General features: G+C 35.7%; 1 protein-coding gene across 2 annotated transcripts in view; it reads left to right on the forward strand.

Moving 5' to 3' along the window:
* The window catches only part of HECTD2 (HECT domain E3 ubiquitin protein ligase 2), a 72,888-nt gene extending 52,212 nt beyond the window's left edge, over positions 1-20,676 (forward strand). For both annotated transcript variants that reach the window (XM_027960547.2, XM_060404612.1), the window contains exons 11-21: positions 183-279; positions 3,318-3,425; positions 4,251-4,383; positions 5,256-5,344; positions 9,452-9,610; positions 12,828-12,902; positions 13,797-13,884; positions 13,972-14,078; positions 15,832-15,947; positions 16,513-16,656; positions 18,173-20,676. In XM_027960547.2, the coding sequence (XP_027816348.1) occupies positions 183-279; positions 3,318-3,425; positions 4,251-4,383; positions 5,256-5,344; positions 9,452-9,610; positions 12,828-12,902; positions 13,797-13,884; positions 13,972-14,078; positions 15,832-15,947; positions 16,513-16,656; positions 18,173-18,293 (1,237 nt within the window). In that variant the 3' untranslated portion in view covers positions 18,294-20,676. The remainder of the gene's footprint in view (positions 1-182; positions 280-3,317; positions 3,426-4,250; positions 4,384-5,255; positions 5,345-9,451; positions 9,611-12,827; positions 12,903-13,796; positions 13,885-13,971; positions 14,079-15,831; positions 15,948-16,512; positions 16,657-18,172) is intronic.
* The last annotated feature ends 1,226 nt before the right edge of the window (positions 20,677-21,902 follow it).

Genomic DNA, 21,902 nt, shown 5'->3' on the forward strand with positions numbered 1-21,902 from the left:
ATGTATAGGTCACAAGGCTGTGGGATTCAAAGAAATGATGCACATAAAATCATTTTGTGAATGGTAAAACACAGTACGAAAGTAATGGTTTAATATTGTTGGAAGCGGTACCTTAGATTCCCTTAGTATAATTTTGCTAAAAATACACCATTTTGCTTTTTCTGTTTTCACTTGTTGAGCAGGTTTTCCTTCTGTCAGTACCCATTCGTTATTTCTATAGCCGCAAAAAAAATCATTATTCAAAGAGACTCAGAACAACAGATGATAAGCATCGCAAGGGTAAGCCAGCTATGAAAACATTTATGCTGACTATAATCAATATATAGTAAATAATTTAACAAATAAGTCAAATGTCATGTGAATTGTTCTAGCATAATCAGGAAATGTCAAAAGTAAAATTCATATCATACTCCCTCAAAAAATACTTAAACCTATTCATGATGCAGGGAAAAAAATGCTCCTCATCAACTTCTCATTGTTTTATAAATATAATAGGAAGGTTAAATGCCTCTCCCAGATCCAAAGTAGTGGGAACTTGGACATCATTTTGTAGACACCATCCTCCAGGGTCACTGGCAGGGCATTGGTGAGAAAGAACTACAGGGAGGACAAGAGAAGGGGTGTCCTTAAGAGCAAACCACTCAAACCACCGACACGTTTTCTAAATTTTATGGAAGTCAAATAGAAACAGCTGGAAAATTAGAAAATGTAACCAAAAGTGTAGTCTTAGAAAACTGGGAAATATGTCCATAGATGGTGAGAGGTGTTTTATTGATTCTTAGGGGACTAAAATGCCTGCAGGCCCATTGAAATGGGTAGCAGTCAGGCCAGCTTTAGGCAGGATGACGTTCATCTCTGGGCCTGTCCTGTCCACTGCCTACTATGATTTCTGCATAGCACAGTAAAGTTATAGATGAAGTACATAATTACTTTGATTGTGCTTTTTTAAAAAACAATTAGACCTCTAGACTATACATTTTTATACTCAAAAGTTTTTGAGTTTCTGCTTTTGCGACACGATTACTTCCAACTTTAAAACTTAGAGAGGTTGGCTATAGTCTTAAAATAGACCCCAAGAGAGACCTGTAGAGTAAAAGGAATGATTTCTGTATCTTGTTCAAGGATATAAAAAGAATTCTAAGGCATAAATTATAATACTTCAAATACCGTAAAAGTAAGAATTGTTGATTCTTCAGTAATTTACCAGAAGGTGAGTATTGCTTGCTATCACAGAGCAGGACAAAAGATTTGAGTGACTAGTGACATCCCAGAGTCAGTTTACACTGACTATTGGAGTATTAGAAGAAACGATATCGCTTCTGTGTACCAAAGAAGTGACATAGCCATGTCACCCTGCCGAAAAGTAGATTTCAGCAGGTATATTTAGCACCAGAATTATTAATCCTGGTTAGATATTGGCTCAAAGATTAGTCTATATGGCTAGTCATTTTGATGATTAGCATTTATGCCACTTCATGTGCCTTTTTAGTTTAGTTTTTTTTTTTTAAGCCTTGGGCTATGATTTTTTTCTATTTATAAGAAAAAAAATCTAAAGAGCTAGAAGTTTAAGTTCCTCTGAGCAGTTTTCTGCTGTGCTGCTCACACTTAAGATTTTAAATATCTTCTTTTAAATTTCCTTCCAATTAAAAGGAGAGTGGCAGCTGTAGAGTGTATCCTGGGCTGTCTTCCTCAGAGCATGGGCACAAATGAGTAGCGATTGAAGAGTCCAGTGGTGTTCTCAGTTATGGGTATTTCCCAGCATTTTAGCTTGTAAACTGCCATACCATTTGGAATTAATGACTGGTGACTCTTTTGACACAGGATAACATTATAGATGGTTAATATAAGCAAGAACTTAGATAGTATAAAGTTGTCAAAGTGATTTCCCAGATTAAAAATAACTTCCTCATCAGTCTGTCTAAAATTCTACCATTGTTGGGTTATTTCTTTCATCTGAAGCACTTTCGATGCAGTATGAATTTCTGATGGGAGGAGCAGCCACTAAGCTTTGTCTTCCGTTAGCATCCTAGTTTAAATTTGTGTGCTGGATACTTCTAGTGTGACGGCTTCCCAGGAGCTCGACTGGGAACAGAAGATAAGAAAGGGTTGGAAAAACAGGTCCGTGACACTGCATACTATGCTAGGAATATAGATCTGTTTGAGCACAAAAGACAGGACCCAGAGAAGAGGAAAGGAAAAAAAAAAAAAACTACTGCAAGTCTTTAGAATCGAATACTTGGAGAGATGAATAAGGGCTCTGAATTAGTGTATTATTATAGTAGCCTACAAAATCATGAGAGTAGCCTTACTATATAGATTTGGGGTATTAAAATTTTACCTACTAAAGCAAATTGCTGCATGTATTTAAAACGTTGGAATGTTTATCTTTAAGCTGTGCAATAATTCATTTTCTTTACTACCAAAGAGGATGAGGTAGTCTGAAAAAGAGTTTAGATAAATATATTATACATATAAAAGCATGTAGACTTTATATGATAAATGACATTCATATATTTCTTATATTTTTGTAAAACATCCCCTTATTTCCAACACTCAGGCATAAATATTGTTAACATTGTAGGGAATTTGCTTTTGATAGTCTTTACCTATATTATCTTTAAAAGGCATCAGAGTTGAAACAATATTGTGTATACAATTTTGTTTCCTCGCTTTTTTTAGTTGTACATTCCTTAAACATTTTCCATGTTATTTACATAATTTTATGACCATCATTTTTGATAACTGTGTTATAACTCCACTAGAGATCCATACTTAGTATATTTCTAAAGTTTTGCTCTTATCGATGGTGCTGTGGTGAATGTCACCGTATAAAATATTTCCTCTGTTTAGTATTGGGACAAAGGATATGAACATTGTTGATGGTTTCTGAAATATGTTGAAAATTACTTTCTAAAAGTAGATTTTAGAGTAAATCCAGTATCTTAAAAAGCATAAGCCAAGCTAATCATCAGAAGTATGTACCTTGTTCCCAATGTTCCCACCTTGTTTGTGTCTATTAAACAGAAAACTTTGCTATGTAAGACGTGAGACATATAGAAGCAGTAATGCAACATTCTTTTACTGTAGAAGTTGAATTATTTTGGGGTCCTCCATTTTGTATCCCCTTCTGTTATCAATGTCCCAAAATGAAATAATAAGGCATTTTCATAAAAAATTTGCATAATTGAGTTTATGAAATTGTTTATGTGAGAGATGGTAAAGAGAACAATATAAGTTATTTTTACCTGCGTTTAAATGTGTTAAATGAGATTATAGTTCAAGTAAAAATGAAAATCTTTGCTTTCTTTTTTAATCAGCAAAGTCTGGTGGATAAAGTATCTCGAAGACAGAGACCTGATATGAATATGTTATTTCTAAATATGAAAGTAAGGCGGACACATCTGGTGAGCGACTCTCTTGATGAGGTATAGATTATTTATTCCAGAATAGTATTAATTGATTAAAGCTTTAAATGATTTGATAATATGGCTTATTACTAAAGTCTTAGTAAGCCTTCTTTATTTCTGTATGCCAGTGGTGTGCTTCCTTATATTTTGATACAATGGTTAAAAACAGTTCTGTTTTCACAGTTAAGCCTTATGTTCATTTTTTTTTAATGTTTTTTAGTGGTTTGTTGTTAAATATTCAGGAAAGGATTTCATATAGAACACTTATATGAGTAATTCATATTTCTGAATATATAATGTAGATTCTAGACCACCTTTGTTGACTGGTTGGGTGCCTAACAAGTCATTTTAATTCCTCCAGGCCTCAGATTACTCATCTGTAAAATTGGAAGTCTTATCTACAAGGATATATTGGGTATATTTAGGGTCAGACATATTGATACTTTGATTGTATATACATGTATTATTAAGCTTCAAGCATGTACAGTTCTTCAGCCAGATTTTCATGTGACTATTACAATATTTGATTTAGTTATGTGATTTTTTAAAACTTTAGCGTTGAAGGCAAGTTTAAATGAATTACTTTGTATTGTATAAATTAAAATCTTGGAGTCAGTATGATGCCAGTAGGCAGTAACCTTGAGCAAGGTACCTGACTTTCCTAATTCTGTTTCTTGATCCATACAACAAACAGTACAGTAGGGTTGGGCAGATTTACTGGATGGATGGATGGATGAAGTTTCGTGACATTGTAAATATGATAATACATTTCCCAGAATTTAAAAGGCTAATTTCCTTTTTACTGCCTTTTGTTCTCCTCTATCTTATAATTGCCTCAAACAGTTAACTCGGAAAAGAGCAGATCTGAAAAAGAAGTTGAAAGTTACATTTGTAGGGGAAGCTGGTTTGGATATGGGTGGCTTGACTAAAGAATGGTTCCTCCTCCTCATTCGCCAGATTTTTCATCCAGATTATGGTGAGTAGTTAATTTCAGTGAAAATGTTTTCTTCCTGATCGTTAGATGTAAGTAGTCACTCAATTTTAATCGATGATTTTACAGATTTTTTGTCAATCATAAATGTTGAATAATTTTTTAAAGACTGTTAGTTGCATTTTTTAAATTGACCGAATTGATGATTATAATACTTATTATCTTACTGGGAATCCTACACAAAATGTATTAGCATAGAAGCATTCACATGTTTTCTGACTAAGCCAAATATGTAAACATTTGTCATTGAAATAAAAAGAACATTAAAATTTTTAAGATCAGAGCTATAGTTTGCTCTTCACTAATATTCAAAGTCTCTTTCATAAAATAATGAGCCATTTTAATAAATAGGAAGCATTAAATTAACCTTTGAACTTTAATTTGGTTTCATTTGATTTAGAGAAAACACCTATATAATCCTGAGTATTGTTAAGCATTTTCTTCAAAGGAGTTTTAAGTGTTTTTTTAATTCTTTATTTTTATTAACTTTGTATATATGTTTATATAATATTTCTCTGGTAATGGGAAATAGAGATGACAGTGATGAAGTCTCCAGATAATCCTCAGAATTAATTTTGATAACTTATAAAGTATAAAACTATAGTTTCTATAAATCAACTGATTAATTGAATTTCTGTCTTTTTACCATTTCAACCCTTGGTTCAGGATACCAGTGAAGAATAAAAGGCTCTTGCACACTCTGGACCCATATTTGATATATTTTAACATGAAAATTGTTCTGTAGCATAACTATTGCTGAACTGTTTTGCTTCTAATAGATAAGATATCATGTGCATGTTTACCATTCTGATTTTTTATATCAATCCTATTGTTGAAATTATGCTTCTATTTTCCAGGCATGTTTACGTATCATAAGGATTCATACTGCCATTGGTTTAGCAGCTTTAAATGTGATAACTATTCTGAATTCCGATTGGTTGGAATTGTATCCTTTGAACTTTCCACTAGGAGGTGCTAGTAGATTAGAGATTTTTAAGAATTTTCTCTGCATTTTGGAAAACTGTTCTCATTATTTTATTCAGATTAAAGATTCTTATTAAATTTACTAGTAGATTTTTCAGTAGTCTTTATTATTTTGTAATATCACAGCTATGTAGTTATCAGCAGATTTAGTTAACTGGAAGGAGTGACTGAACTGTTAACATATTTCTCTGAAAACCTTATCTCCAGTAGCATTTGCTATTTCATTTACAACCTAAATTATCTGAAATTGAAGACATTTTTTAAAGTCGCAGTGCCTTTCCTTTTCATGATGAGCTACTCTGGTAGTTCTTTCACTTTGTGCTTACTTCACTCAGTTTTCTAAATTGAAATTATGAAGATTAAATCTAACGTGGCCTCACATCCTGAGACGGTCATAAGAATTAAACATTGAATGGAATGGGAACATTTGAAGCATACGGCAATATTTTATAGTTTTTTTTTAAATGATATAAATTCCTACACCATCCTCTTGATTCTTTCAGGTTTGTCGGAGAGCGTGTTCCTGCTTTGGGTGGGAGACTGGACAGGATGCCTTCTGCACTCATTTTTAAATTCTGAAAAATATAAGTATCTGTGGAAGAAAGAGAAGAATAAATAAATGAGCAAACCCTAGGGATACATAGGTTAAAAAAAGAAAAAATATCTACTTTAAGAAGCTTATCGTCTAGATGGACAGATGACCGCCCGTGCAGGTAGTTTGTTCTCAGAGTCAAATGACCATTTGGCATTAAGTGCTGAGGAATTCTGAGAAGGAAACAATTCATTGTAGTCCTCCCAGAGAAGGTAGAGTTTTTAAATGGAACCGATATATTTTATTAAACCAGGACTGGAGAGAGTGGGACCCGGCCTAGGAGAATGGCTGGGAAAGAGTCCACACTGCTGGCTGTCACAGAGCTATGTGTAGGTCCACTTGATGGGAGCAAGGGGCTCTCTGAGAGCTATAGATGGTGCTGGCAAAAAAGATTCAGTTCAGTTCAGTCGCTCACTCATGTCCGACCCTTTGCGACCCCATGGACTGGAGCACGCCAGGCCTCCCTGTCCATCACCAACTCCCGGAGTTTACTCAAACTCATGTCCGTTGAGTCGGTGGTGCCATCCAGCCATCTCATCCTCTGTCGTCCCCTTCTCCTCCTGCCTTCAGTCTTTCCCAGTATCAGGGTCTTTTCCAACGAGTCAGTTCTTTGCATCAGCTAGCCAAAGTATTGGAGTTGCAGCTTCAGCATCAGTCCTTCCAATGAATATTCAGGCAAAAAAGATTGAGAGCCGTCTGATGGAGGGCTTTGAGTATCATCTGACTCTGTGGTATTTGTTGGAATACATCCCGAAGAATGTATATGGAAATCAAGAAACTGCATGGAAGACAAAGGAGTAGGGAAAACCACAGGCTGTGATAGTGAGCTTAATCTGAAATTTGATTGTGTGTTGTCGTATCTAACGGTCCAAAGTGCCAAGCCCACAGCAAGGAACATGTAACAACTCCTACACTCATATTTTCATTCTGTTACTTACAGTAGTCATTTGTTGCATGTTTTAACTTCATTGAAGGCCTGTGTTATTAACGCTTCTCCCTACACTAGGAGTCATTTGAATTTCCTGATAAGTATCTTTGTCATACTTTACGTCCTTATCATGGCTTAGGTTTGGCTTATTTTGACTTTCTAGTGTTTGTAATAAAGTATTAGCTCTTACACTGTATTTTTAGAGTAGTATGTGTGATATCGTGAACTTGCTTACCGGATTTTTTTTTTTTTGGCAATAGGCATTAGTTTCTATTCAGTCATTGCCCAAAAGAGCATATTAAATGTATTTAGATGTTGTATATTACAGGTTGAACAGTTATATCTAAAATTAACTTAAAACCACCACTATCTCATTATTATGTGTATTGATCTCACACACAAACTATAGAAAGGTTGCTGCCCTGAAAAGCAGGATATTGTATATGAAAAATGTGTGATGACGGTGGACTGTGGTCACATAAGTGGGTGAAAAATCTGCCGAAGGTGAAGAGAACAAAACATTTAGAAGTAATAGGTGTGGTGATTGCTGCTGATGCTAAGTCGCTTCAGTCATGTCCGACTCTGTGCGACCCCATAGACAGCAGCCCACCAGGCTCCCCTATCCCTGGGATTCTCCAGGCAAGAACACTGGAGTGGATTGCCATTTCCTTCTCCAGTGTGTGAAAGTGAAGTCGCTCAGTCATGTCCGACTCTTCAAGACCCCATGGACTGCAGCCCACCAGGCTCTTCTGTCCATGGGACTTTCCAGGCAAGAGTACTGGAGTGGGGTGCCATGTGTGGTGATTAAGAAAATATAATTGGCTCCATACATAATTCCAGTTTTAAAATTTCAGAGGGGCTTCTTAGGTGGCTCAGTGGTAAAAGAATCTGCCTGCCAATACAGGAGACATGGGTTTGATCCCTGGGTTGAGTCTATCCCCTGGAGAAGGAAATGGCAACCCACTCCAATATTCTTGCCTGGGAAATCCCATAGACAGAGGAAGCCTGGTGGGCTACAGTGCATGAGGTTGCAAAGAGGTGGACACGACTGAGCACACACACAAAAGCATTCACTAAAACATTTCAGAACCAAAGATTTATTGGGCTGTCAGTTCTCACAGTATTGTATTTCTAATACAGTTTTTTTTAATATTAAGGCCTTGGCGTTTACAAGAAATATTATAATGAAACCTATAGTACTAATTATAAAATGTTTTGAAGATCACACGAAGAGCCATAATCTAATAGTTTTTTAGAAGCAGAATTACCAGAAAGGCATTGGAACTAAGGATGGGGCAATATAATGTAGTGCGGGGGTTTTCAAACTCCACCCGGTTTGCACCACATGGCATCTCCAGCAGAATTCCCACACCCCTACCCCTGCTTCAATCAGAGCAGCTTTAGTGTGAGAGGCAGTGTGATTCTCCTGCAATGAAGGTGCCCTAGAGCAGATCCTGTGAACCTATGTTCTTATCTGTTAAAAACCTTCCTTCAGGATTATAATTTTTTTAATTGTAATGAGAAATGCTTAGGACTTACCACTACAGTAAATGGTCATAAATGGTAACTACAGTAGAATGGTGCTTGCTTCTGTTATTGCTATTATAGTTATAGGAGTATATTAGAGCTTATTTTCAATATCTTTCCTCTAGAACACACTGCTCGATCTCTGTTGGTATGGTTACCTATAAAATAACAGAACTGTTCCTTAGATGATTATTAGCCTTTTTCTGCCCTAGCAAATTAAAATATTGGCTATTTTCTAATCTTTTCAATTGTTTTTAATGATTTGTCCAGACCATATGTTTAGATTTCAAGTCAGTAAAAGTAATGACTTCCTTAAGAACTTGTTATTATAATCTTTGACAGTTGAAATGTCATAAAATTTGCTCTAAAACCCCTCATTTATCAAATGGATGAAGTTACATTCTACTGTATAACTGATAAAAAAAATATATAGTTGGGCAAAGTTTATAAATATAACATCTGTAGCTTTTAAACTCAACACTTTGAGGAAACTCCAAGTAATAAGTCTTTCAGGTATTACTGTGGGAGATTGTGTCTTATCAGTAGTGTGTGTGTGTGCAGACGTGTGTGTGTGTGTTTCCATATGCCTGTTCAATACAGCTCTCTCTGCGTAGCCTGTATTTAGCCAGAATGGTCACCAAAATCAACGGCATGTTCTGCAGCGAGTTCTGAATAAGTTGCTGCTAATAAAATCACCACCATCTTTGTTTAAATTTAAAAGTTTTCTTATATGTTACATACTTTATAGAAATGTGTGAACTTGCTATTGTGATCTTAGATAGGCAGTTTTCTAGGGAAATCATTAAATACTATTACCTGCACCTCTCCTTTTTACATGATTTTTGGTAATCAGGGAATTATATTATGTAAAATAAAGGGAAAATAAAAAAAGAGTTAGCATGTGGGATTAATTACAAAATCAGTGTTAGATCTGAAAGAAGTATGCAAGAAATAGATACATAATTCAAAACTCATTTGTTGTCATGGATTTTATGTTAATGCTTAACATTTAGTATGCATAGCTTATGGGACTAGCTGTTTATAACAGCATTACTCTGGATATTCGTTTCCCCCCCTGCTGCTATAAGAAATTATTGAGCCCTCCCATCGTTCCTAGTGATCAAAATACGCCAGTAGGCATCTGCAGTGTTACCACTGACGACTTGTGTCAAATTATGCCTGTAAGTATACAGTTGTTTAGTATCTTATCCCTTACTGCTGAATCATCTTTCTTCTACCACTGTCTCTCTCCTCCTGATAACTGTTTTTATGTTTAGATATGGTTTCCCTCTACATTTGTAACCCATCTCCTCTTCTGTCTAATTGTCTCCTTCCGGGTAGAGACACATAACCCACTTTGCGGCACTTAGTTCTCCCAGCATAGTGGAACAAGCTTTGAGTGAGAGGCAGAGATTTGAATCTGGCCTCTACAACTTACTAGCTCTGTGAATTTGAATAAGCTGTTTATGTTTCTGAACTCTAGTTTCCTTATGTGAACAATGGAATAGTAAAACCTACATATTGGGAAGATTACATGAGATGATAAAGTACTCAGTATTCAATACTTGATTGCTTCTGTGGATTCTTATCAGTGTGTCACTATGCAATATCGTTAACAATGTCTGCAACAACACCCTTAATAAAATTAATGAATTTCACAGACCTGTCTCTGATATTCTGCTATTCAGAGACCAGATTTCCAGTCATCAGATTTAATCCAGTGTTAAAATTTAGTAGAAGAATGGATAGTATGCTCATCATCCTGACAATCCCCTACAATAATAATACTTTTCCCAGCTGAATTTTGATAGCCATTGGTCAGCAGAGAATTCCCCTTATTACTAGTAAGTAGCCAAATGTGGACATCCTCTTTGTTCATTAAGGGCCTATTTAAATATTGTTGTGTTTTAGTTAATGGTCAGATCACTTTGGTGTAGGATTGGAACCTTCCTACCAAAGTTGAAAAACCTCTCCAGAACATGTGACCAATTAGAAAACCATTCTTCATGTGATATCAAACACATTTTTGAAAGTAAGTTTGGATTCTTTTGAAGAGCCTAAATCCATATTTTTACAAGACTCAGTAGTTGGAAAAGGTAATAGAGTAAATTCTACTTAAGAAAGATTTGCCCTTTATAGTCTTGTATTTTGGCCACATACTACCTATGACCCTGGACAATTTACTGAATTTGCCTATTTGTATAACAATGGGAGTTATTGTCACAACTATACACTCATATATACTGGTGTATAAAACACATTAATACTATATATACTAATGGCTGAACTAACTTCTCAATTTAGATTTCTGTGATTTTCTTTTTGTCTTATATATGCAGTTTTTGTCAAATTTTTACCAATAAATTTCCTAATGTTATTACTGATTTTTACCAATAAATTGTCTGATTTTAGGATTAAAGCTATTTGAACTTGAGTCATTTGGATCCAAGTTTTTAGTTAATAATAATGGATATTTTATGAATGACTATACCAATATGTTTTTTCATATAATGAGCTGAAGATGATACTGAGTTAATTTCGTATTCCTATATTGCCTCTTTAATGATGAATCAAGATTATGCATAAACTATGAGATCAGCTGAAAAAAACTGAGTGTCTGTGCAGGCATGAATGAAGATAGGAAGCAAGAAAACTACTGTGTTAGGATAGTAGAATGCAGGGAATTTTTTTTTAATTTTTAAAATGGAATATCAATTTTTAATGGCATCTATTAAAATTAGCACCTAATTCCCATTTCATATATGGCAAAATATATCTAGAAAAAAGTTTTAAGTGCTTTTTTTATTCAGTGCTTTGTTTCCCATTTGTATCTGTACAATATGTATTTCAAGAAGAGTAAGCAGGCAAGCAAAGAGAAACCTATAGTGATACATTTCTTTTTTTTTTATATACATTTCTTAATTTAAACACAGTATTTATGAATAAGGATTTAAAAAAGAAAAACTCAGCAAATAAGCAAAATATTGAATGATGGAGCCTTCAGTATAGCGTTAATAGGCCAGTGCATCTCCGTGACCATGTTAATGGAAACTCCATTGCTTTTGTAGAGAAGGGATCCATGACTCAAAGCATCAGAACTGTCCCATGGCAACAACAAATCTTCCCCACGCAGCCTTGTGAAAATTACCCTTAAGGGTTTCAGTTGAGAATGGAGAGGCTAAGTATAACCTTGAATCAGCAACTGTAGTAGCTTTTTTCTTTTCTGTTTGAGTCACTCTCCAATATGGTCTCTTAAATAATACCAGGGTATTCAAATAGTGTATAAAACCTATATCTTCATGCACTTTTAATTTTACATTTATAAAAATCATTAAAATGCTGAACTATGGGCTAACTAATAATATTTTTACATTTAAGAATCTTAACTATAGATAAAAAAATTAAAAATTGAGTTTTGAAAATACAAAGGCTGGGAATAAAAGTCCCTACAGTCGAATAACGCAGATCTGAGTATATACTTTATTACCTAATTGACTTTGTATTTTATCTCTAAAAATTTGATCTTTAAAAGAATATGGTAAATTCTTTCAATTGGATTCATCTACTAGTTCCTTGAATTCTTTTAAAAAATTCAGATCTCCTAATTATAATTTTCAGCAGCCATAACTTTATTAGTAATTGAAACAAATGATAAGAATCATACTAAAACCTATGTCACCCTAGATTTGTTTTTAAATTTATTTTAGTGAAATGGCAAACTTAATATGTAAAGTGTGTAACATCATTCTAAACATGCTGTTTTTTATCTTTCTGCTAATACTTAAAATAAAACATTTTTATTTTAAATGAAATTTAAAATAACCGGAAATTTTAAAAACTACTGGCTTAGTTTTTCTATTTATGAATCTCTGTTGAGGGGAAACATGAGTTACAATGTAGGGATACATTTCTTCCATGTTCTCAACTTTTTATTGGGAGGAGAGAGCCCTTAACTGAAATGTAAAAACCACTTAACACATATAAACTGTGTATTTTTATGTTTAAAAGAGGAATTGTAAAATATTAACGGATTTTTTAAGACTATAAACTGAGAATGAGAAATACTACAGATTCATAAACTGATATTGCAGATAGCAGTGAATTATGATAGAAACTATACTTTTAGCTTATTGCATAAGAATAGACCCCAGAGTTATGCCTTTGTGGGTATAACTGGATATTTTCCTTCATGTGACCTTTCCAATAAATTTTTCCAAACCTTTTACATGGGAGAAATCATTAACCAGTATTTTTTACCCTGGAAAATATGTCCCAATATTATCTTTATTTCAAAATCTGAGTTTATCTCACATGTAAGTGAGCTGTAGTAGATCTGGTTTACTGTTTTGGGTAGTACTATTTGATTTAAAAACACAAATAACAGGTTTCTCTTTACAGGAGTTGGCCCATGGATTAAGTGAACTCCTGTCATATGAAGGCAATGTTGAAGAAGATTTCTATTCCACATTTCAGGTACCATTAAGGGCAAATAGCTTTCTGTTAACCAGGTATTTTATACATGAAAAATACCATTTGTTACCATATACCCATCATTAGAAAAGAGGAGCAAGGATTGATCTGTACATACCACTCCCTGTCTTAAAGGATCTTAACCCGATAAAAACAGTGAAAAAGTAAGTGTTAGTTGCTCAGTTGCATCCAACTCTTTTTGACCCCCATGGGCTGTAGCCTGCCAGGCTCCTCTGTCCATGGGATTCTCCAGGCAAGAATACTGGAGTGGGTTGCCATGCCTACTCTAGGGGATCTTCCTGACCCAGGGATCAGACCCAAGTCACCTGTACTGCAGGCAGATTCCTTACCGTCTGAGCCACCAGGGAAGCCCAAAGACATTGAAGCAGACATGTATAAGTAAGCAATCAAAGAAAGCCAGCAAGGGTGAGGGTACTCTGCAAGGCACCTGGCCTATATCCTGGACGCAGTTACTTTCTCAGAGCTTTTCACCTTCTAAAAACAAGCCTCTTCTGCTGGTTCAGTACAAGAAGGAGCAGAAGTTAATCGATCAGACAAAAATTCTCTCATTTCCACTCGCCTAAAAATAATCGGAAGGTGGAAATGATAGTAATCCACATAGCTCCAGAGGCCTGAGTGCTACCCAAAAGGTCACACAAATGTTTTTAAACGTCAGTAAAGTGTTTAGCTGTATTCAAGAGGGTTAAGACCTCACTTTTTTATTCCAAAATGCTTTCATGACACCATTCTTAATACAAATATCACAAGAGCCTAACCTTTCTGTATTTTGTAATTTAGAAAAGGGGGGAAAACTTTTCTTTTTAGATGTTACAAACCTGTTCACTGAAGTTTGTTAACATATACCAATAAATGTGGTGTGTCGGTATCTCCCATCAGGTGTTTCAAGAAGAATTTGGAATAATTAAGTCCTATAATTTAAAGCCAGGTGGTGATAAAATTCCAGTTACCAATCAAAATAGGAAAGGTAAGTTAAAACACCATTTCTTAATTAAAGTGCATTAGTGTTTGCTGTTTACTTTTATTATTTAACAGATGTAAAATTGCTTTTCAGAATATGTACAGCTTTATATTGACTTTCTTCTCAACAAATCCATCTATAAGCAGTTTGCTGCATTTTATTACGGATTTCATAGTGTGTGTGCTTCAAATGCCCTAATGGTGAGTTTAAAGCTTCATGCTTTCAGTTAGGGTTTGCAATACTATGATATTGACAAGTAATTCTTTAAAACATTTTAAATTAAAAAAAAATTTTTTTTAACTTTTAAATTAAAAAAAAATGTTTTTAGCTTTTAAATTTAAAAAAAATTTGTTTTCTAGTTTTTAAAACAGAGCTGGAAATAAAAATAGTTCTCTCATTTCAGCTTTAATTTTCTAAAGGGAAAAAAGACCAGTCAACTCCATCCCCCCCCCCACCACCACCCATCATGCTATGTCTTAAACTATGTCTTCTAAGCTTTAAAAAATTTCCCCAAGCAGAGTGGATGAAGAGATCCCCAAGGGCTCCAGATCTTTAAAACTGAGGCGTAAAGCATGGGAAGTGGTTAACACATAAGCTCCAGGCAAAAGCTACAGCTTCTCACTGTTTAAGGAACAGGTTTTTATAGCTGCTTCATTCCTCTTCAGGGGTCACCCAGAAACTCTGAGTGGCCTTTTACCCACGGGAAGTAGTTTGTCTCTAGAGTCATGGTGGGCTCTGGTTGGTCTGACTTTTTCTTAGCCATGTGAGTATGGGTCAGCTGCTGTTGAGAACACCGTATCAGAAATGTCATAAAAGTGTCTCTTCATCCCTGCTCCTCTGGGCACACTCCATCAAGCCATCACCACTCAGTTTTATAAGGAGGGTTTGGAGTGAGGTGTCCATGTGAATTATTTTGCATAGGAGAGAACTTGCTTTAGAGTGACGGTCTTTCAGTTTAGTTCAGTTCAGTCACTCAGTCATGTCCAGCTCTTTGTGACCCCATGGACTGCAGCACACCAGGCCTCCCTGTCCATCACCAACTCCCAGAGTTTCCTCAAACTCATGTCCATTGAGTCAGTGATGCCATCCAAACATCTCATCCTCTGTTGTCCCCTTCTCCTCCCGGCTTCAGTCTTTTCCCAGCATGAGGGTATTTTCAAATGAGTCAGTTCTTCGCATCACGTAGCCAAAGTTTTGGAGTTTCAGCTTCCATATCAGTCCTTCCAATGCATATTCAGGACTGATCTCCTTTAGGATGGACTGGTTGGATCTCCTTGCAGTCCAAGAGACTCTCAAGAGTCTTCTCCAACACCACAGTTCAAAAGCATCAGTTCTTTGGCACTCAGCTTTGTTTATAGTCCAACTCTCAGTATGTGATGGTCTTTATCACATGTTTATTGAAAGTACCTTTGAATATGGAGCACTTGTTGATTTCTAATTAAGTTTTGTCTGTGATGCATTGCATTTATAGGGGTGGAAGGAGGGGAAATAAGTAGTGTAGCAAGTCTTCATTTTTAAATTCTAATCTCTTTGGGTGGGAGACAAGCTATGTAGGAGACTAAGCTGCTTCTCAGACGCCACATTGTGCACAGGAGGCTTCATGGATGTTGGATCCAGGCATGTCAGTAGATGCTAGAGTAGCTGAAAGAGTTTCAAGCTGGGTTTTGGGGAAGAGCTGTAATTTGGATTTATGCTAAGTCATCTGCTTGTTTTTCTAGCTAGTTGCTGTTATTTGCAAAAGGGGGATCTAAGAGTCAGACAAAACTTATAAACTTTCAGAAGCAAACATATCTCAGTAGGAAAAATATAAATGGAGAATATTTTTCCTTAAAAAATGGTTTGATTTACTCTAAGAAGGTCATGATTTTTGTTGCTTGATTCAGTGAAAACAGTTCCAGTTTCACTTTTTTTGATCATCACTTCTTATTATTTTTGATAAATAATTATTGGCAGCTGCTTCGCCCAGAAGAGGTTGAAATTCTGGTCTGTGGAAGTCCTGAACTGGATATGCATGCCCTCCAGAGAAGTACACAGTACGATGGTTACGCAAAAACTGACTTGACTATCCGGTGAGCTCTTTATGCTTCTGAGAGCGAGGCTGCTGAGGAGGGAATGAAGGAGAATGTGGTTGGTTTACTTGTGTAGCTTACAATCTTTGAATCAAGTTAAGTCACCAGAAATCTTGTACAGCCCACACTGCCTTCTTTTATCCTTTGAAAGTAATGTGAGAATATTCAATATGAAGTCACTTAGCAGTCCCCTTGGGAGAAAGTGATAAAGGTAAGTTTCTACAGAAGTCCAGAGAGTTGACTTCTTTTAAAAAAATAACTTTGGTCCTAGAATTGCAGGGATGCCATGCTTATAAAAAGCCTTTTAATAGCACTGTGTTGAAAAATACAGAAAATTATATAGAAGAAAAATGGCTTATGTACTCTCCGTTGTTGGACTATTTTTATAATGATGTTAGTCAAAAATCTAATTTATATATAGAAGCCTCCATTTCAGTTTGAGAGTAGTATGTACCTTTAAGGGAAGTTGTTTCCCTAGAGCTTACTTTATATTATTTTATTCTCATCTGCAGGACTTCTGTCATTTTATATACATTTTATATAAATTTCCTTTGGTGTTCTCTAGATACTTTTGGGATGTTGTGCTTGGATTTCCTCTTGATCTTCAAAAGAAGTTGTTACATTTTACTACAGGAAGTGACAGAGTTCCTGTAGGAGGAATGGCTGATTTAAACTTTAAAATCTCAAAGAATGAAACTTCTACTAACTGGTAAATTTCCAGATTGTCATTCATTTTTTTTTTAATCTATAGGTTTTGCTAATAATAGTATAGTTGGAATTAGAAGATTCTTTCAATATGAAGTTGTTTTCGTAGAAAAATCCTCGAAGTAAACATGGCTTTGAAGTAAGATAGACTATGGCTTAAGGTTATTTATTAATTTTGAGACATACCAATACTAACTGATAATAATTTCTTTCCATCAACTTTTTACTTTGCTAAGTCAATTACTTTATCATCACTTCCAGAATCTAGCTTGCTTTTCATGGTATTTAGATTGTCTGACCTTCATTTTTCCTTAAAAGTCTTTTTATTTAAGATGCCAGGTGAGTTTTTTTGGCTATTATTATAATTAGTTTCAGAAGTCCTGTTGTATTGGAACACCTCTGCTGCTGCTGCTAAGTCGCTTCAGTCGTGTCCGAGTCTGTGCGACCCCATAGATGGCAGCCCACCAGGCTCCCCTCGTCCCTGGGATTCTCCAGGCAAGAACACTGGAGTGGGTTGCCATTTCCTTCTCCAGTGCATGAAAGTGAAAAGCGAAAGTGAAGTCACTGAGTCGTGTCCAACCCTCAGCGACCCCATACCTCTAGTGCTGGTCTTTGTTTTTTTTTTCCCTTAATCTAGTGCTCTTTGCATATGAAATTGATGCTGAGGATGGCTTTAAATTATTTTCTAGAGTGTTGGTGGGGTAATGTTGATCTACTTATTTCTTTTCCCAATCTCACCGTAATTTCTAGAGCTAATTTGAGTAGATACTACTTTGATTATAAATATTTTTTTCTCCTGCCCTAAATATTCCCTGAGTTCTGTCAGTTCTTCCTTTCATCAATTAGAACTGAAGTCTGTCCTTTCCTTTATCACTGCTGCCACCAACAGCTGTTCTGATTCTGTGCAGTTCATATAAACTGAGGGAAAGGGTCTAAGAATTCTGCTGGAATCTTGGATCTAGATAACAGTGTCATCGGGTAGAGGGTTGGGAGATCTACTCAGAAAGATTCAGAGGATGAAGGTTGCATGTATCTTGAGGGCAGCTACAGGAGAAGTGTGGGTATCAAGTGTCTCAGAAATGTTCTTATGATTTTTTGACAGTCAAGGCTAAAATAATAAGTTATTCTACTGGGCCTTTTCCACCCATTCGGATAGTTTGCCTTATGTGATGAGGCAATTGAGATTTGGAGACATGAAGCCACTTGAACGAGATCTCACAGCCAGAAAGTAAGGGAGATGGTATTCAGATTGCTTTGTCTGACTCTAAAAATAATGCTTCTAGAATGTAAGGTTTGTGAGAGCAGGGCCATTGTCTTGTCAATAAACCCAGCCACAGGGTATGGAATGGTGCCTCATACACAGTGGGTACTCCAGAAGTATTTGTTCAGTAAAGGAATGGATGAGTCGTCTTAGTCTAGTAAAATAGATTTGAGTATGTGTGTGCAGGTACTTTGAAAGTTGCTTAGCAGTCATTCTGTGTTTTAAGACTTGGTATCTTTGAAGAAAATGTTTCCCCTAGGTTGCCTGTGGCCCACACCTGCTTCAATCAACTTTGCCTTCCCCCCTACAAGAGCAAAAAGGACCTGAAACAGAAATTGATCATTGGAATTTCAAATTCAGAAGGTTTTGGACTGGAGTAACCAAGAAGACTTGAAATACATTTATATGTAGCATTCACTTCCCTCTTATTGTGCCTTTAACCTTTTCATGTTTTCTGTCTCAAAATACCTTGAAAAAGCTCACCAACTTTAAAAGACTGACATTTTTTTTAAAAAATCAAATATGAAGCGTGTTCAGTAGAGGCATGGTTTTCTAAAAACACAGCACAGTTTGAGTGTGAAAAAGACCGGATGGCAGAGACAGGTGGGTCCAGTCCCTCTTTTTATAGCACTGTATCACCCTCCATAAGCAGTGTGTCACAGGTGTTCCACTGGGGAAGCATCATGCAGTACAGAACGCAGCGATGACCGAGTGGGTGGAGCCCAGTGGCAAAGCGTGTGCTGCTCACACACAGTAGCAACATGGATAGCTACATTATCATTAATGTGGGGCATGTAGCCATATTTTCATATAGCGGTTAAACAACAGTATAATTGCAAATGCAATTTACAGGGGGATTTTTTGATATACTGGCTTTGGTCCTCTAAAGATTCTTTTCAACCGTTCCTGAAAATCAGCATGTAAATAACTACATAATAGCCTGAGAATAATGGGATTTTGATAGTGCCATTTATTGCTAAAGATTTATTTTTACAAAGTAAATTCAGGGTTTTAGATGTGTGTACAGCTTTTACAAATCAATAAAGATGATTGTACAAGAGTGTAACTATTTTCAGACTAATTGGACTCAAGGTTATATTCTTTTAAGTATCGTCAGTCTGCATGCACGTGCGCAGTGAACTAGTTACTTTGAATACTCCGTAATGTCTGTATAATCCTTTCTTCTTAAGGGTCAGAATATTAGAAAGGAAATAGATCTGACTAGTCACTGATAAATTAAGTCAGTTACAAGCACAAAAAGAGAGAGCTGATTTATATACACTTTGATTGACTTACAAGACTTATTTATAGTATTTTTTGATCACCTGTTGTACTGAGACACTAATTTTTGAAAACAAGTAGGGTAAGATATTTGACAAAAGTGAGTACGGTAACATTTGTGTCAAAATGACATGAAGCAAAGCAAAAGACACTCAGTGACATAGCTTGATGTAAAGATAAGGTTTAACATTTTGGCCCAAATGTTTGTTTTTCACTGGATTCTGAATATAGCAAATTCAAAAGTACCCTTTTTGGAGTTTCTTAATAAAGTAGCATGTAAAAAGAAACTGCATTTTAAGTCAGACAGTAAATGGTTTTAATTTACAGCAAATGAAGCAGTTTTATTAGCACATTACAGTATTTCCAAATCGACTTCCGTATTATACTTTGATAGCTTTCCTTCAGAAAACTCTGAAGGTGTATTTGCAATAATAATGAAGCCAGCATTTAGTACCAGCACATGGTTCACATGCAAATAACACTTTCCCGATTTCCAAGTTACACTACTCTCTTATTGCTATGATTCCTACACCCCCACCAGCAGAAGTCTTCTAGGGTGGAGGAACTAATCAGCCTGTTCTGCATTTCCAGAGCCAACTTGTGAATCTTGGAGGAAAGGAGTTAGTTCATTTACTATTCTGTTTGAGACAGAAGTGGTTCCACTTTTCCACTTGGACATACTATTTAAAGGATTTTTCTTCTTAGAATTCTTGGAACGCCTATGAGATTTAAGGGCATGTTGGTTTTGTTTTGTTTGCTCTGTTTGTAATCCATGTGCAGATAAAACTGCTTCTCTCTCACACTGCTTGAACTAGAAAGTAAGGTGTCTAATGTAGGTCACTGCTAACTAATAAGCACAAAAGAATCATGTATAAGAAACCAGATTTAAGTGTTCTAAATAACATGTAAACAAAACTTCTGTTTGGTAGAGATGGGAAAACTGTGTTGGCTTGGTCTGCATGTCTGTGATGTGCTTGTATATCAATAGCTGTGTCATTTTTAGATAAGAAGTATACAAGCAAGCCAGATTTTTAAATGGCAGAGCCCATAAATAACTGGAAAATCTTTGTTGTCTGTTGTTGAAATTTATAATCATTTATCACTAAATTGCACATTGCCTTTATTTATTTATGCTCTGGTTTTGGTTTACAGTGTAATTAATACCTCATTTTTTAAAAGAACCACTACTGTTATATTTCGTTAATTTAAACAGCTAGAAAATTCATGTAGTTGCTTTCTTTTTATATAATCTGTTCATGAATTCTTGATTTTTGTATCTGCCACAGTAAATTAAAGCATTGCACAGTATTTATCAGTATTTACACAATGTTCTGTCCTTTTGTAATCTTTAATTAATCATATTTTTGTCTGTATGATCAGAAGTTTTTAACCGCCCCTCTTTTTTGTACAAATGTGTATTGTATTATATTGTTAATTTCTGGATAAATTTTTTCAAATATTAAAGTTATATAATCAATTACACTTCAGTTCATTTTTTTTGAACATTAGGCAGTGAATTAAAAGTTTAAAATACAAACGCAAACTACTCTGTTTGTTACACTGTCTTTTAAACTGGTGCTTTGGGAAATTAATGCATATTCCTTCAAGAGATGTGTGTTGTTGACACCAAATGCAGCTAACCTCTAGCAGCATTTTTCGGTATGAAACAACGTATAGGCAATAACTGGATGATCACACAAATATCCCACCAAATGAACATTATATCACCATGGAGGTCACCTGGAAATGAACTAAGTATGACATTTCATTGGCCATCAATCAACAACTTCAGATCTGTTATCCCCTACCAAAACCATTAGTTTGGCCGTGTTTTCCCTTACCACATTTTCCTTGATTAATGAACAAAGAGAGGAGATTCTAAGAATGTAGGAGGGAATGTCATGGGTGATAGATGGGAGAAAATAGGTAGCTGAGTGGAAGGCTGAGGTGAGTTTTCACAGGGGAGGGTACAAGATCGGTTCACCCAGAGGGCCTGGTGAGTGGTTAAGAACTGAGCTTTGAAACTGCCTGGGTTTGAGTTTACTGTTCAATACTTGTGTTTCCTTGGGCAGGTTAATCTGTTCATGCCTGAATTATCAAATGATAATATTTTGTGACATGAATATAACCTTATCTCAATGACAGAGTTCTGGGGAGAAATAAATGAATTAGTGTGTGGAAAGCACTTACACACTCCCTGGCATACAGTAAGCAATATAATGTGACACCAGAGGAACCGTGGTTCCTGTTGGATTACCTCTTATAACCACTGCTTCTGATAATACATAATTCATAGAGTTGTTAAATAAACCTATACACACACCTATATACTTCTATACGTGTGTGTATATCTTATTGTAAATACATGTATTAGATGTATATTGTTGTTGAGTCACTAAGGTGTGTCTGACTCTTTGTGACCCCATGGACTGCAGCCTGCTGGGCTTCTCTGTCCAGTGGGATTTCCCAGGCAGAAATACTGGAGTGGGTTGCAGTTTCCTTCTTCAGGGCACCTTCCTCATCCAGGGATCGAACCCATGTCTCCTGCATTGGCAGGCAGATTCTTTACTGCTGAGCCACTAGGGTTACTCATATGGATATATGCTTACACATTATATATATATATATATATGTATATATATATACACATGTGTATATGTATGTATATATGTATATATATGTATGTATATATGTGTGTATATATATAC

Source organism: Ovis aries, chromosome 22, assembly GCF_016772045.2.
Source record: "Ovis aries strain OAR_USU_Benz2616 breed Rambouillet chromosome 22, ARS-UI_Ramb_v3.0, whole genome shotgun sequence".
Classification (NCBI taxonomy): Eukaryota; Metazoa; Chordata; class Mammalia; order Artiodactyla; family Bovidae; genus Ovis; species Ovis aries.